Raw genomic sequence first — 17,502 nt, 5'->3', positions numbered from 1 at the left:
GAGAGGGGGCGGGGTTGTCGGGAGCGCGCATGGGAGCACGCACGTGCACGGGGAGGGAGCGGGTGGGAACCGCTTCACTACAGAAAAAACATTTTATATAAGTGACAGTAAGGGGGGATAAAATCCCTAATGAAAGTAAATGTAAGGGATCTGGGAGTGGGTGGGGGATTGGTCTGTGGGGGGAGCTACACTACAGAAAAAAGGGGAAAAAAAAAAAAAAAAAACATTTTTATTTGCAAACTGGGTACTGACAGCTGCCAGTACCCAAGATGGCTCCCAGTAAGTTAGAGGTGGAGGGTTAGAGAGCTGTTTGGGGGGGGGATCAGGGAGGTTGGGGGCTAAGGGGGGATCCTACACAGCTGCATATGTAAATATGCTATACATTTTTTTTATTTTTTTTAAATACACCTTTTATTTTAGTACTGGCAGACTTTCTGCCAGTACTTAAGATGGTGGCAACAATTGTGGGATGGGGGAGGGAAGAGAGCTGTTTGGGAGGGATCCTGGGGTGTGATGTGTCAGGTGGGAGGCTGATCTCTACGCTAAAGCTAAAATTAACCCTGCAAGCTCCCTACAAATGACCTAATTAACCCCTGCACTGCTGGGCATAATACACGTGTGGTGCGCAGCGGCATTTAGCGGCCTTATAATTACCAAAAAGCAACGCCAAAGCCATATATGTCTGCTATTTCTGAACAAAGGGGATCCCAGAGAAGCATTTACAATCATGTTTGCTATTACTTGCAAAAGTTGTTTGGAAATAATTTCAGTGAGAAACTTAAAATTGTGAAAAATTTTACGTTTTTTTTAATTTGATCGCATTTAGCGGTGAAATGGTAGCATGAAGTATACCAAGATGGGCCCTAGATCAATACTTGGGGTTGTCTACTACACTACACTAAAGCTAAAATTAACCTAGACACTCCCTACATGCTCCCTAATTACCCCTTCACTGCTGGGCATAATACACGTGTGATGCGCAGTGGCATTTAGCGGCCTTCTAATTACCAAAAAGCAACGCCAAAGTCATATATGTCTGCTATTTCTGAACAAAGGGGATCCCAGAGAAGTATTTACAACCATTTATGCCATAATTGTTTGTAATTAATTTCACTGAGAAACCTAAAGTTTGTGAAAATATTTGGTAAAAAGTGAACAATTTTTTTTATTTGATTGCATTTGGTGGTGAAATGGTGGCATGAAATATACCAAAATGGGCCTACATCAATACTTTGGGGTGTCTTCTAAAAAAAAATATATACATGTCAATGGATATTCTGGGATTCCTGAAAGATATCAGTGTTCCAATGTAACTAGCGCTAATTTTGAAAAAAAAAAGTGGTTTGGAAATAGCAAAGTGCTACTTGTATTTATGGCCCTATAACTTGAAAAAAAAAACAAATAACATGTAAACATTGGGTATTTCTAAATTCAGGACAAAATTTAGAAAATATTTAGCATGGGTGTTTATTGGTGATTGTAGATGTGTAACAGATTGTGGGGGTCAAAGTTAGAAAAAGTGTTTTTTTTTTCATTTTTTCCTCCTATTTTATCATTTTTTTAAAAGTAAATGATAAGATATGATGACAATAATGGTATCTTTAGAAAGTCCATTTAATGGCGAGAAAAACGGTATATAATATGTATGGGTACAGTAAATGAGTAAGAGGAAAATTACAGCTAAACATAAACACCGCAGAAATTTAAAAATAGCCCTGGTCCTTCAGGGAAAGAAATTGAAAAATGGCCTTGTCCTTAAGGGGTTAAGGGATATTGATTCCATTTGATGACAGCACAATGAGCATGATGGAGTATAAACTAAGTATAAGATAATATGTTTTTATGTAGACCACCTCCTCCTCCTCCTAATGAACATGCTGTGAGGTATATTGATGACATATTTATATTCTTTTAATAATCTGGTAAGGAACAATAAAATGAGACTTTTACAATTCAGATAGAGCACGCAGTTTAAACAATTTCCAATTTACGTCTATTATCAAACTTCATACTCTTAGTATCCTTTGCTGAAGGAACAGCAATGCACTACTGGGAGCTACTTGAACACATACAGTGAGCCAATGACAAGTAACATATATGTGGAGCCACTGACTAAACCTGGCTATGTCGAATGCTATGCTTTCCTGTACCTGATCACTAGCCATTACTTTCCCATACCTGACCACTGGCTAGACCTGGTTACATCTAATGCTATGACAGCCTGTACATAATTACTAGCCATTACATGCCCATTCCTGACCACTGGCTGTACTTGACTACATCTAATGCTATGTCAGCCTGTGCCTCATAACTAATCATTACATGCCTATACCTGACTACTGGCTAGACCTTAGGCTAACCTTAGTTTCATCTAATGCTATGCCATCCTGTACCTGATCACTAGCCATTACATGCCTATACCTGACTACTGGCTAGACCTTACTACATCTAATGATATAAAAAAAAGAGAGAAGCGCTCAACCTGGAAACAAACAATAGCATAATAGCTTGTTCTATGGCTAGTTACCACCCAAGAAGCAGCCTCTTTTTGCTCAACATGTGCCTTTCACAGAGAAAAACTTTCCTGAAGCATATCAGTTTGATCCTGACTTCACAGTACAGTCCATCCCCGAAATACCAGGCAATCCTTCTCTGAACGAGAGAAACAGCAAAACCCCAGACGTACGTTTCGGCCTATTGTGGGCCTCGTCAGTGAGGTGCAGCCATATCCCTATAGGCACACTGAGCAACGGGTCCACGTCTGGATTCCCGCATCACACTTAGGGAGACTTCCCAAAATGTCATAATTTGCATAAATAAAAAGAGAGAAGCGCTCAACCTGGAAATGAACAATAGCATAATAGCTTGTTCTATGGCTAGTTACCACCCAAGAAGCAGCCTCTTTTTGCTCAACATGTGCCTTTCACAGAGAAAAACTTTCCTGAAGCATATCAGTCTGATCCTGACTTCACAGTACAGTCCAGCCCCAAAATACCAGGCAATCCTTCTCTGAACGAGAGAAACAGCAAAACCCCAGACGTACGTTTCGGCCTATTGTGGGCCTCGTCAGTGAGGTGCAGCCATATCCCTATAGGCACACTGAGCAACGGGTCCACGTCTGGATTCCCGCATCACACTTAGGGAGACTTCCCAAAATGTCATAATTTGCATAAATAAAAAGAGAGAAGCGCTCAACCTGGAAACGAACAATAGCATAATAGCTTGTTCTATGGCTAGTTACCACCCAAGAAGCAGCCTCTTTTTGCTCAACATGTGCCTTTCACAGAGAAAAACTTTCCTGAAGCATATCAGTCTGATCCTGACTTCACAGTACAGTCCAGCCCCAAAATACCAGGCAATCCTTCTCTGAACGAGAGAAACAGCAAAACCCCAGACGTACATTTCGGCCTATTGTGGGCCTCATCAGTGAGGTGCAACCATATCCCTCTAGGCACACTGAGCAACGGGTCCACGTCTGGATTCCCGCATCACACTTAGGGAGACTTCCCAAAATGTCATAATTTGCATAAATAAAAAGAGAGAAGCGCTCAACCTGGAAACGAACAATAGCATAATAGCTTGTTCTATGGCTAGTTACCACCCAAGAAGCAGCCTCTTTTTGCTCAGCTTGTACTTCATAAGTCATTACATGCCCATACCTTACCACTGGCTAGACCTGGTTATATCTAATGATATGTGGGGGCCTGTACATTATCACTAGCCATTACATACGCATGCCTGACCACTGGTTAGACCTGACTACACCTAATGCTATGTCAGCCTGTACCTGATCACTAGCCATTATATTCCCATACCTGACCACTGGCTGTACCTGACTACATTTAATGCTAGTAATGAGGCCAGAATTAATGTTGTCACTACTTTTAACACTATGAGCAATAAAACTTTTGGTATCATTTAGAAAATTAGCCTGTATGAAAGAAGTTTGCCCTGAAATTACAGATTTCAAACATATCCCAAGAGCAGTCTATCGCAAAGGGAACACTATTGGCAGGAGATTGGTCCATGCCAGTCTTTCTAATCCACCTGACTCTAAAAGTACCTTTTTTTGGCACCCCCAGACATAGTACTTTCCCATGCCTGGGTTGTGCCCAATGCAATAGTGTTATGAAGGGAGGCATTATTTCACATCCTTATACTGTGAAGAGGTATCACATTCAAGGACACTTTATGTGCAACTCCACTTACGTGGTATATGCGCTTAAGTGTCTGTGTGGCCTGCTATACGTAGGTGAAACAACCCAAAAAATAAAGGACCGCATATGCCAGCACAAATCTACCATCAGGAATGATAAATGTGTCCACCTCCCTGTTCTAGCTCACTTTCTTGAAAAAGGACACCAAGCTAGTCAGTTGAAATTCATGGCCATAGATAGTGTTCAGAAAAAAAACTAGGGGAGGTAACAGAATGAGGGAGTTGCTTCTCAAAGAAGCCAAATGGATTTGGCGTCTCAACACTCTTTACCCAAAGGTTTTAAATAGGGAATTTGACTTACTCTCTTTAATTTAATGCATTTTATCCAATACAGTTTCCCTTTAAAATATCAAATAATGAGTTATGCCATTTAGAACAGGTTAGCTGGTCTTTACCTTTAGGATAATGTATATATAGTAATTGGCCCCCATATCAGTCTTATGGAGATAGGCATATTGATCTGCTTTTATGTTTTTAATGAGGTTTTTGTCATGTGGGAAAGGGTTGGCATTTATAGAGTTAATGTCTATTCTATTAAGTATCTGATGTGATGTATTTAAATTGTTTCTGCCCCCTGTCTCCTGCTTGAACCTCTTGTTTTTATTGTGTGTATATAGGTGTGTATCTTGTCAGTATGTGTTATCTTGAGAAAGGGGCAATAGCCCCGAAACGTTGCTCTCTACATTAAAGGTTTCCTTTTTGGATGTGCTGCCTCCTTGTTCTTTTTTGCACCTTGATATTCAGATTCATGTGAGGGGGTCCTTGAGGCTTTGCACCCTTATTTTTTCAGTGTGCATACCTACGTGGACTTTGGGAGGTGCTGGTCTTTCTCTGCACATTTGTACATCTAATGCTATGTCAGCCTGTACCTCATGACTAGTCATTACATGCCCATGCCTGACCACTGGCTAGACCTGGTTAGATCTAATGCTATGCCAGCCTTTACCTGATCACTAGCCATTAAATGCCCATACCTGACTACTGACTAGACCTGGTTACATCTAATGCTATGTCAGCCTTTATCTGATCACTAGCCATTACATGCCAATACCTGACTACTGGCTAGACCTTACTACATCTAATGATATGTCAGCCTGTATCTCATGACTAGTCATTACATGCCCATAATTGACCACTGGCTAGACCTGGTTATATCTAATGATATGTCAGCCTGTACCTCATGACTAGAGTTTTTTCTAAAAGGTGCTGCACTCACTACTTTTGTTTCTAAAACATCTAATGTTATGTCAGCCTGTAGTTGATCACTAGTCATTACATGCCCATACCTGACCACTGGCTAGACCTGACTACATCTAATGCTAGGTCAGCTTGTACCTCATGACTAGTCATTACATGTCAACCTGTATTACATGCCCATACCTGACCACTGGTTAGACCTTATTGCATCTAATGCTATGTCAGCCTGTATCTGATCACTAGTCATTACATGCCCATACCTGACTACTAGCTAGACCGGGTTACATCTAATGCTATGTCAGTCTGTACCTCATGACTAGTCATTACATGCCCATACCTGACAACTGGCTAGACCTGGTAGCTTCTAATGCTATGTCAGCCTGTACCTCATGACTAGTCATTACATGTTCATACCTGACTACTGGCTGTACCTGACTACATATAATGCTATGTCAGCCTGTACCTGATCACTAGCCATTACATGCCCATTACCGACTATTTTCTGTACCTAACTACACCTAATGATATATCAGCCTGTACCTGATCACTAGCCATTACATGCCCATACCATACTACTGGCTATTCCTGACTACATCTAATGCATGTGTTGGCCTGTACCTGATCACTAGCTATTACATGCCCATACTTGACCACTGGCTAGACCTGTCTACATCTAATGCTATGTCAGCCTGTATCTGATCACTAGTCTTTGCATTCCCATACCTGACCGCTAGCTAGACCTGATTACATGCTAGGTCAGCTTGTACCTCATGACTAGTCATTACATGTCAGCCTGTATCTGATCACTAGTCATTACTTGCCCATACCTGACTACTGGCTAGACCTGGTTACATCTAATGCTATGTCAGCCTGTACCTCATGACTAATAATTACATGTTCATACCTGACCACTGGCTGTACCTGACTAAATCTAATACTATGTCAGTCTGTACCTGATCACTAGTCATTACATGCCCATATCAGACTACTGGCTTGACCTGGTTACATCTAATGCTATGTCAGCCTGTACCCCATGACTAGTCATTATATGTTCATACCTGACTACACCTAATGCTATATCGGCCTGTACCTAATCACTAGCCATTACATGCCCATACCCAACTATTGACTGTACCTGACTACACCTAATACTATATTGCCTGTACCTAATCACTAGCCATTATATGCCCATACTTAACTATTGACTGTACCTGACTATATCGGCCTGTAACTGATCACTAGCCATTATATGCCCATACCTTACTACTGGAAAGACCTGACTACATGTAATGCTAAGTCAACCTGCCTCTACTCTACCCTAGACGTCTTCTACACAACCACTGACCTGTTATCCAGCCCAGCTTGCATATACTTGACTTGTCACCTCTACCTCTTGCTGTCCTTTGCCTGCATGAACTGTTGCTTTATTTTTGTATCAATCTCTTCTTGTACATAATAAAGTTATGCTCTTTTCTGGTCTGCTTCTTGTTAAATGCTTTATGTTACTGACATTAAGACATTAAATCCAGATAGCTGGTAACGGTGTACACTGTAGGAAAACCATTGCAGAGTATGTGTGACTCTAGATGTTACATTTTGCCAAGCAATGAATCATAACGTTCTAAGCAAATAAACACTTTGCTCACAGTCACCTAGATTACAAGTTGTGCGCAAAACCCGGTGTTTAAATAAGCCTAAAAATTTAGCAGTACCGCACTTTCCATAGCGCTGCCATTACAAGTTACAAAAAAACTTCTTGTGTTGGGCGGTATGGTGCGTTAAGCTCCATACCACACAAAAGCCAAGTCCTGACTTGATGTGCTCGTGCACATGTTCCCCCATAGACATCAATGGCGAAAAAGTGTTAGGAAAAAAATGAACACCTGCAATTGTGGAATGGCGATCGCTATAATGCAATCCCCATTGATGTCTATGGAGACAAAAAAGTTTTGTTTAAATTTAACACACTAACATAAACCCCTAGTCTAAATACACCTAATCTGCCGCCCCCCGACATTGCCAACTTTAAAGATATTAACCCCTAATCCGCCACCACCCAACATTAAATAAACCTATTAACCCCTAATCCGCCACCCACCCACATCGCTAACACCTAAATAAACCTATTAAAAACTGCCGCCCCCCCACATTACCAACACTACAATAAACCTATTGACTCCTAATCCGCCACACCCCGCATCTCTAACACCTAAATAAAACTAATAACCCCTAATCCACCGCCCCCCGCATCGCAAATACTAAACTAAACCTGTTAACCCCTAAACTGCCGAACACCCACATCGCAAATACTAAACTAAACATATTAACCCCTAAACCGCCAAACACCCACATGTTTGGCGGTTTAAGGGTTAATATGTTTAGTTTAGTATTTTTTATGTGGGTGTTTGGCGGTTTAGGGGTTAATAGGTTTAGTATTTGTAATGCGGGGCAGCAGATAAGGTGTTAATATGTTTAGTTTAGTATTTGTGATGCGGGGTTGGAGGATTAGGGGTTAATAGTTTTATTTAGGTATTAGCGATGTGGGGGCGGCGGATTAGGGGTTAATATGTTTAGTTTAGTATTTGTGATGCAGGGTTGGCGATTTAGGGGTTAATAGTTTTATTTAGGTATTAGCGATGTGGGGCGGCGGATTAGGGGTTAATAGGTTTATTGTAGTGTTGGCAATGTGGGTGTCGGCGGTTTAGGGGTTAATAGGTTTATTTAGTGTTGGCGATGTGGGTGGGCGGATTAAGGCTTAATAGTGTTGATATGTCTCAGGAGTATCCTCCAGTAATTTTGGTGTATTTATCAGCAGCAGTTGCCACCAACGTGTTAAGTATTGTAATTATGAACATTAATAATTAATAGCAGTATAAAATTATTGTCAGCGATATCTACAATCTCTGTAGTGTACCCAACATATCATTATTGAGATATCTATACATTTGATAACAATATTATTATTATTAAAAATTAATATTTAATCTCAATATAAAATATTCGTAAATTCTGATCAGTTAATCTTTATATACACATTGATTATATTTATGTAGTAGCTGAAAATCACCTATGACCCGTTATATCTATCAATTTATCAATACAATATTAAAATATAAAGCAGGCTATAGAAATATTTAGATTAAATACTATTCAATAGATATAGTTTATTATCCTATGTATGGACACAACATTTCTATAAATTAACCTTAACTCAAAATGAATCACTTAACAAATATCTCACATGAATTTTACAAGAACAATTTGTATTTAACCAGCAACTCTTTGTCCAATGCCAAAATATGGACTACTAACTTAACAATGCTTAGTTAACAATATAACCAAATATTTCAACAAAAATCTTACCAAATCTAAATAAATCAAAAAGAACTTCTAGAAAAATATAATAAAACTATTTTAGACTAAAATAGTCCTATGATACTTCAAATAATCAACCAGAGATTGTTATACAATCATCAATTCAATATATATCAAATAAATCTAATATAGCCACAATTGTAAATGCAATTTCCAAGCAGATAAAAATGAATTTATAAATACAAAACCTTTCCTCCCAACATTAAGTTGCTTAATGCTAGATATGATTATTTATAGAATACACAGGTCTCTAAAATTCAGATTACTGTATAACTATAAATCACACCTTTAAATACAGCTTCAATTAAACTATTATGGCTATCAAGAATATCTTTGCTTTAAAACATTAAAAATATAAAAACATTAAACCGCTTAAACGGACAGTCTAGTGCAAAATAAACGTTCATGATTCAGATAGTGAATGTAATTTAAAACAATTTTCCAATTTACTTTTATCACCAATTTTGCTTTGTTCTTTTGGTATTCTTAGTTGAAAGCTAAACCTAGGAGGTTCATATGCTAATTTCTAAGCCCTTGAAGGCCACCTCTTCTCTCAGGGCATTTTGACAGTTTTTCACCACTAGAGGGTGTTAGTTCATGTGTGTCATATAGATAACACTGTGCTCATGCACGTAGAGTTCCAGGGAACCAGCTCTGATTGGCTAAAATGGATGTCTGTCAACAGAACTGAAATAAGTGGGCAGTTTGCAGAGGCTTAGATACAAGGTAATCACAGAGGTACAAAGTATATTAATATAACAGTGTTGGTTATGCAAAACTGGGTAATGGGTAATAAAGGGATTATCTATCTTTTTAAACAATACAAATTCTGGTGTAGACTGTCCCTTTAATACAGTACCATTAAACCAATTTGAGAGTTCAATATTCCAGATATTTCTTGTGGTCATACGTTAAGGTATCACTTATTTTGCAAGGGTACAGGTCACAAGGTATCTCTCTTGCCCAAAGAAAGTTTTCCAGCCAGGATTCAGAGACAATAGGCCCTAAACGGTGTGTATCTTTGTTTTACTAAAGTGAGTCTGTCTCCTCTTGCATTGTGTGAAAGCCTATATCAGTGATAGACCACTCCTTCATTCTCTAACCTTTCCATATAATCTGGATACGCCCTTTGAGAAGGAGCTCACCTCTCATAGGTTACTGGGAAATGTAGCTCTCCTAACAGCCAAACCTTTTGGCTGTAGTACTGGTTTTCGCCCATCGGGGGACAACAACAGGAATGGGAATGAGACATTTACATTTTTAAAATATTCTGTTTCTCAATGACAGGGATGTATATATAGTTATATATATATTTATAAAATATCTATTTAATGCACTCATAATTTCCTAGCCTTAATAAACTATTTGGTCATATGATGTGGGCTATCTTATTTAACTGAGTATGTTAAGACTAAGCATGAGTATATTAATTTAGTATGTATTCTTATACATTTAAATATTAGACCCGGGCATAATATTAAATCTATAATATATATATATCAGCCAAAAGGAAGTGCACTCTCAGGTCTTTCACAGCAAAAGTTAATTTATTGATGTAACGTTTTCGGAGGACTTGCCCCCTTCATCAGCATAGTAAATTAAACACAAAACACAAAATAAATAGTGTCATACTTACAATTAACATTCAAAACCATGCCCCTTTCCCTTGGCGCCAAACTGCCGATGTTGGAACGCATACTGCGTTCCACCGGCGATAAGAACCGGAAGTGGTGCGCAACATCACTTCCGGTAGACAATTATTACTAACAATATTGACAATATTGAATACAATAAATCGTGTAAAGTGAATCAAAAATTCCCGTTGTGCAATAACACTTATTTGCTGCACATGCTTGGTTTTTCAGATTACAGTATCTGCACTTGTACATGTTGTTATTATGAAACACCCAGTGGACACGCTTTGAAATTTTTGATTCACTTTACACGATTTATTGTATTCAATATTGTCAATATTGTTAGTAATAATTGTCTACCGGAAGTGATGTTGCGCACCACTTCCGGTTCTTATCGCCGGTGGAACGCAGTATGCGTTCCAACATCGGCAGTTTGGCGCCAAGGGAAAGGGGCATGGTTTTGAATGTTAATTGTAAGTATGACACTATTTATTTTGTGTTTTGTGTTTAATTTACTATGCTGATGAAGGGGGCAAGTCCTCCGAAAACGTTACATCAATAAAGTAACTTTTGCTGTGAAAGACCTGAGAGTGCACTTCCTTTTGGCTGCTATTTGTTGTTTAAAGTTGCACCCAGGCAGTTTTCCACTTGTGGGTAAGATCTGGAATTTTGGATATCTATCTATATATATATATATATATATCATACCTCCCAACATTTCAAAATTCAAAAGAGGGACCCCCCCCCCCCCCGCAAAAAAATTTAAATGTGGTGGGCGGGGCTTAAAAATCATAAGACCAAAGTGATATAAATAAAATTTGAATACACTTAGGCAGCAAATCAAACACAAGCTCAAACCACTGGTATGGCTATGTGAGCTATGTATTTAAAGTGAAGGTAAACCAAACTACTATGCAATACATCAATCAATATATGAACCCAAATAAATATGATGTTCATTCATCAATATTTCTAAACTTCAATATTACCTTCTATATTTGACAAATTTGTAATTGAATCCGCTATCCTATAATCAGCCCGATATTTTTTTTTTTTTTTCTAAACAACGGTCACGTTGTTTAAACATCCAATTGATTTTTTGGCCGTTAGGCGGCCGTCAATTGACGTAATAATGGGATGGTTACTTCTGCGCATGCCTAAGTTTTAGTAGTTTATACCAGCAAAGCGAGCGCGTCCACGGTTAGCGCATGCGCATTACCCCAATCATTTGCCAGTCATAGTTTTCAAAGCATATAGGATCGCAAATATAAGCATTCTTGTACAAACCAATATTCAAATATAATGTATATAAATATAATCAATCTCATTTATTGTTTAATATATCATCTTTCCTATGACCGGGACTAACGCATGCGCAAATGTGAGACTGAAGTTAGTATGCCCATGCGCCGTTGTTAGATGCTCGATGTGCACGAGCCTAGTAAACACGTATAGAGCGGGTGGGACCGCTCTATACGTCACTGCCTAAGAAATCCGGAAATTAGCAATGGGAGGAGAATCGCAGGGCAACGAGAGAAAACATATAGGTATATAAATCATGTAAAAAATAAATTTATGGGGAAAAAAAAGTTAGCGACTGTATTTAATACTGCAAAGGGATTCTGAATATCAGTTTTTACTGCCCCAACTTTACCTTCACTTTAATTATCCTTTGCAAAGACATTGCTAAATATTTTTATCCTAATTGGACATTTAATAATAAATTCTTTAAAACTGCTCTCTGCATTCCCCATTAATATTCTAAATTCTGGCCTTTAAAGTCAGCAAAAATGCACAGTAGCACACTACATAGTATACACTTATACATGCAGATACACACACACACACACTACATAGCATACACTTACACATGCAGATACGCACACACTACATAGCATACACTTATACATGCAGATACACACACACACTACATAGCATACACTTACACATGCAGATACGCACACACTACATAGCATACACTTACACATGCAGATACGCACTACATAGCATACACTTATACAGGCAGACACACACACACACACACACATTACATAGCATACACTTATACATGCAGCATACACTTATACATGTAGATACGCAGACACTACATAGTATACACTTATACATGCAGACACACACACACTACATAGCATACACTTATACATGCAGATACACACACACACACTACATAGCATACACTTATACATGCAGATACACACACACACACACACTACATAGCATAAACTTATACATACAGATACACACACACTGCATATACACTTATACATGCAGATACACACACACACTACATAGCATACACTTACACATGCAGATACACACACACTACATAGCATAAACTTATACATACAGATACACACACACAGTTATGGATACAGATAGACACACACACTACATCATATATGGGTATCTGTAATTCATTGTATGGGGTCCTGGGGTTGGCAAGCACATTAGCTGGCAGTCTGCGGCTGCCACTGTTCGTTACCCTGGTATTAGCACTGCTCATTGTATAAAACTGAAGGCATGCTAGTATTATCACCAGGGGTTAGACATCATCACTACCAGAGGTAGGTTAGAGAGGTCACCATTACCCATGGTCAGAGTGTATATAGCCTCCTTACTCCTGCTTAACCCACACACCATTCCTTTTCCACAGGGAATCTAACAGGTAGCTAACCCTGTGAGAGCAAAGCCAGCTGCTTCTGAGTATGGGCCCAACAGAATTTAAAAAAAAAAAAAAAAAAAAATTTTTTTTTTTTTTTTTAAATGCCTGGGACAAATCGGGACAGATGGCTAGCAAATCGGGACAGCGGGACAGACCCCTAAAATCGGGACTGTCCCGCGAAAATCGGGACAGTTGGGGGGTATGTATATATATATATATATATATATATATGTGCTTAAGAAAGAGTCATGTTTCCATATTCCATACGTACCTGCACTTAGAATACTGTTGGAACCAATATCATTATATATATATATATATATATATATATATATATATATATATATATATATATATATATATATATATATTTGACTTAATTATGACTATATAATATATATATTTTATTTGAAGTCATTTCACATGTATGGACTCATATCTATGATAATAGTCATCGGACAATTTATTTAAAGGGACAGTCAAGTAAAAAAAAATAATTCTTGGTTTAAATAGGGAATGTAATTTTAAAAAACTTTCCAATTTACTTTTATTACCAATTTTGCTTTGTTCTCTTGGTATTCTTAGTTGAAAGATAAACCTAGGATTTTTAAACAACAACACTTTTGGTCTTTACTGTCCCTTTAATATGTCTTCATTTCCTCTCAGTGGCTTATTAAATTAGTACTGGTACTATTTTGATTTAATAAATCAAATAGTACCAGTGACCACTTGGGCCATTAATTACAAAGAACCGACACGTAATGCTAGCATAGCTTAGATAGTATCTCACTAGACAAATCAAAAATCAAAACAAATATTACTTCAAATAAAATAAAAAAAGAGTGTAGCTTTCTACTGCCTCTGCATATAAAAGGTGGAACTGGATCTTGATGCAACTGTCATGTGTTATAACAAATTATATGTGGGAAAAAAAATGTTTATCTATGACTTAATAATGAAGGTGTTTAATTGGGGTTTGACAAATTTATATGTAGCAATACAAGTGTAGGCATAAAAAACAGGAACCAGAAGGAAAATGTTATGAGACTACGCTCCCAGTATTTGTTAAGCCCTGTGTTCCATACAGCAGATTTAGCCAGTACATAAAAAGCAGCATATGTCACAATGATATATAGGGTTTTTCAAGTTTAGGTGCTTAATACAGTGAGCGATTTTACAGTTCTCCCTTCATCTTTTACAGTCTACAGAAAGAGGACTTGGAGTTTCCAGCATTGGAGCAGATAAATGAAAATGAAGAGGCCAATCACTCCACCCCACTTCTTGGACCATTTGGACGTTTGCTTGGTGTCCACTCACCAAGCCCTCCCCGTTCCAATTCCCGCCTCAGTCTGTTGATGAGACGGAGGAGTGGGGTTCCGCCTGGTCTTCCCCCCTGCACACACAAAGACATTGGTAACTACAGAAATGGAGAGGCCATGCGTGACCTGAATGTCTTCATGACTAGCCCTTTCTACGAGAGACCAGGATTTTATAGTGCTCCCCAAACTCCACTCAGTGGGGTTTCCACCATCGCATCTCGGTTCCCTGTTCATGGCAATTCCACACTTTTTCCATCACACTGGCCCAGAAAGAAGGCTCCAGTGGGTGAGACTACAGATGAGTCCTCCAGCCTTTCACCTAGCTCAAAAAACTGCTTTGTTTGGCCCCCAGAGAGTATGGAGCTACATGAAGAGGTAACAGAGGAGAATATGGAGAGCATACCCAACATACAACCAGAATACCCCTCTGAGGTACCGAGCAGTGTGCAGTTACCCAGAAGAGGAGTTAGAGCACAGCGTCTCTCTACATTACTCCAAGGGAATTTGGTGCAGTCATCCCCTGATGCCCTGCACACCCCAGGAAACAGGACACCTCGCCCTATATTTTCTTTTTCTCCCATAACTTCCCCAGTTCTGCAGAGGGCATGCCGAGTTTCCCCTTCTTCGCAGGGTCAGGTGGATGGAAGCAGTGACGGTGGCAATATAGAGCAGAGTGTAGACCAATGCTCATCCCAAAAGGACTCTGGTATAAGCCTGACAGATGGAGAGTTCACAGAGCTGATGGAAGTGATTATGGAGGCTGGTGAAACCCCAGAAACTCCAGAGGGGAAGAGCGTCTGAGAAGCAAATAATTCAGTCTGTAATTTGTAGAGAAATAGACAACTAACACTAACTCAGATGTAGTTGTGCAACTAATATTTAGGCTATAGCTCAAACAGCTACTAGTTACACTGCATGCATGCTGAAGACAAGCAAATGGGGACAAGTTTATGGAGACCCAATGAGAAAAGGCAACACCAGAAAGATAACATAATTCCATCATGCCAAAAACTATCCAACTATGCAGTGATGGATAAACCACTTTATAAATATTTTTTAGATTTAACATATAGCAAACATGATATTTACTTTCTAAAAAATAAATCTATATTTTATTAAAGACTTTTATGTGATTTGTTGTTGTTCTGCATGTTTGTAATTTTACAGAATTAAACCTAATTTTTTTCCAATGTTCACTCATACTGTAAGTACATCCTGCTAATGCTCATTATGACAATCAGCCAATGAGCATGAGTAAAAAGTACCTACCAGCAAATGAGTATTAGCAGGAACGGAAGCACCTATCAACTAATAAGCATTAGTATAAGGTTCCAACCAGCAAATGAGTATTAGCAGGAAGTGCTTATAAGCCAGTGAGCATTAGCATGAAGTGCCTATCAGCCAATGAGCATTAGCAAGAAGTGCTTATTAGCTAATGAGCATTAACAGGAAGTGCTTTACAGCCAGTGAGCATTAGAAGGAAGTGCTTTTGAGCTAAGAACATTAGCAGAAAGTCCTTATCAGACAGTGAGCATTAGCAGGAAGTACTTATCAGACAATGAGCATTAGCATGAAGTGTGTATCAGAGAAAGAATATTACCAGGAAGTGCTAATCAGCCAGTGAAAATTAGCAGGAAGTGCTTATCAGCCAATGAGCATTAGCAGGAAGTGCTTATCAACCAATGAGCATTAGTAGGAAGTGCTCATCAGCCAATGTGCATAAGCAGGAAGTGCTTATCAGCCAATGAGCTTTAGCAGGAACTGCTTCTCAGTCAGTGAGCATTAGCAGGAAGTGCCTATCAGCCAAAGAGCATTGGCAGGAAGTGTTTATCAGCCAGTGAGCATTAGCAGGAAGTGATTATCAGCCAATGAGCATTAGCAGAAAGTGATTATCAGCCAATGAGCATTAGCAGGAAGTATAACTTCCCCAGTTCTGCAGAGGGCATGCAGAGTTTCCCCTTTTTCACAGACTCAGATGGATGGAAGCAATGATTGTGGCACTGGCAATAGAGAGCAGAGTGCAGACCAATGTTCTTTGCCCAAAGGACTCTGGTATAAGCCTGACAGACCTGATGAGTTGATGGAAGTGATTATGGAGGCAGGTGAAACCCCAGAAACTGCAGAGGGGAAGAGCGTCTGAGAGGCAAATAATTCAGTCTGTAATTTGTAGAGAAATAGACAACTACCACTAACTCAGATGTAGTTGTATAACTAAAAATTAGGATATACAGTATCTCAAACAGCTACTAGTTACACTTACACTGCAAGCTTGCTGAAAGACAAGCGAATGGGGACAAGTTTAAGGAGACCCAATGGGAAAAGGCAACATCAGAAAGATAACAATATAATTCCATTAGCATTAGCAGGAAGTGTTTATCAGCCAATGAGCATTAGCAGGAAGTGCTCATCAGCCAGTGAGCATTATCAGAAAGTACATATCATCCAGTGAGCATTAGTAGGGAGTGTTTATCAGCCAATGAACATTAGCAGGAAATGCATATCAGCCAAGAGCATTAGCAGGAAAAGCCTATAAGCCAAAGAGCATAAGTAGGAAGTGACTATCAGCCAATGAGCATTAGCAGGAAGTGCATATTAGCCAAAAGCATTAGCAGGAAGTGCCTATAAGCCAACAAGTATAAGTAGGAAGTGCTTATCAGCCAGTGAGCATTAGTAGGGAGTGTTATCAGCCAATGAGTATTAGCAGAAAGTGCATATCAGCCAACTAGCATAAGTAGTAAGTGCCTCTCAGCCAATGAGCATAACTAGGAAGTGCCTATCATCCAGTGAGCGTTACCTGGAAGTGCATATTAGCCAAAAGCATTAGCAGGAAGTTCCTATAAGTCAATGAGCATAAGTAGGAAGTGCCTATAAGCCAACAAGCATAAGTAGGAAGTGCCTATAAGCCAACAAGCATAAGCAGGAAGTGCATATCAGCCAAAGAGCATTAGCAGGAAGTGCTTATCAGCCAGTGAGCATTAGTAGGAAGTTCTTATCAACCAATGAGCATTAGTAGGATGTGCTTATCAGCCAATGTGCATAAGCAGGAAGTGCTTATCAGCCAATGAGCATTAGCAGGAA

At 39.1% G+C, this 17,502-nt stretch overlaps 1 protein-coding gene across 1 annotated transcript in view; it reads left to right on the top strand.

The window, feature by feature from the left end:
* Nucleotides 1-15,544, top strand: part of BEST1 (bestrophin 1) — a 107,813-nt gene extending 92,269 nt beyond the window's left edge. The window contains exon 9 of the mRNA XM_053720462.1: nucleotides 14,307-15,544. Coding sequence (XP_053576437.1) covers nucleotides 14,307-15,225 — 919 coding nt within the window. The 3' untranslated portion in view covers nucleotides 15,226-15,544. The remainder of the gene's footprint in view (nucleotides 1-14,306) is intronic.
* The last annotated feature ends 1,958 nt before the right edge of the window (nucleotides 15,545-17,502 follow it).

Source organism: Bombina bombina, chromosome 7 (assembly GCF_027579735.1).
Source record: "Bombina bombina isolate aBomBom1 chromosome 7, aBomBom1.pri, whole genome shotgun sequence".
In the NCBI taxonomy this organism is placed as follows: Eukaryota; Metazoa; Chordata; class Amphibia; order Anura; family Bombinatoridae; genus Bombina; species Bombina bombina.
Note: the sequence above shows the minus strand (reverse complement) of the source record. Positions and strands in the feature narration are given on the sequence as shown.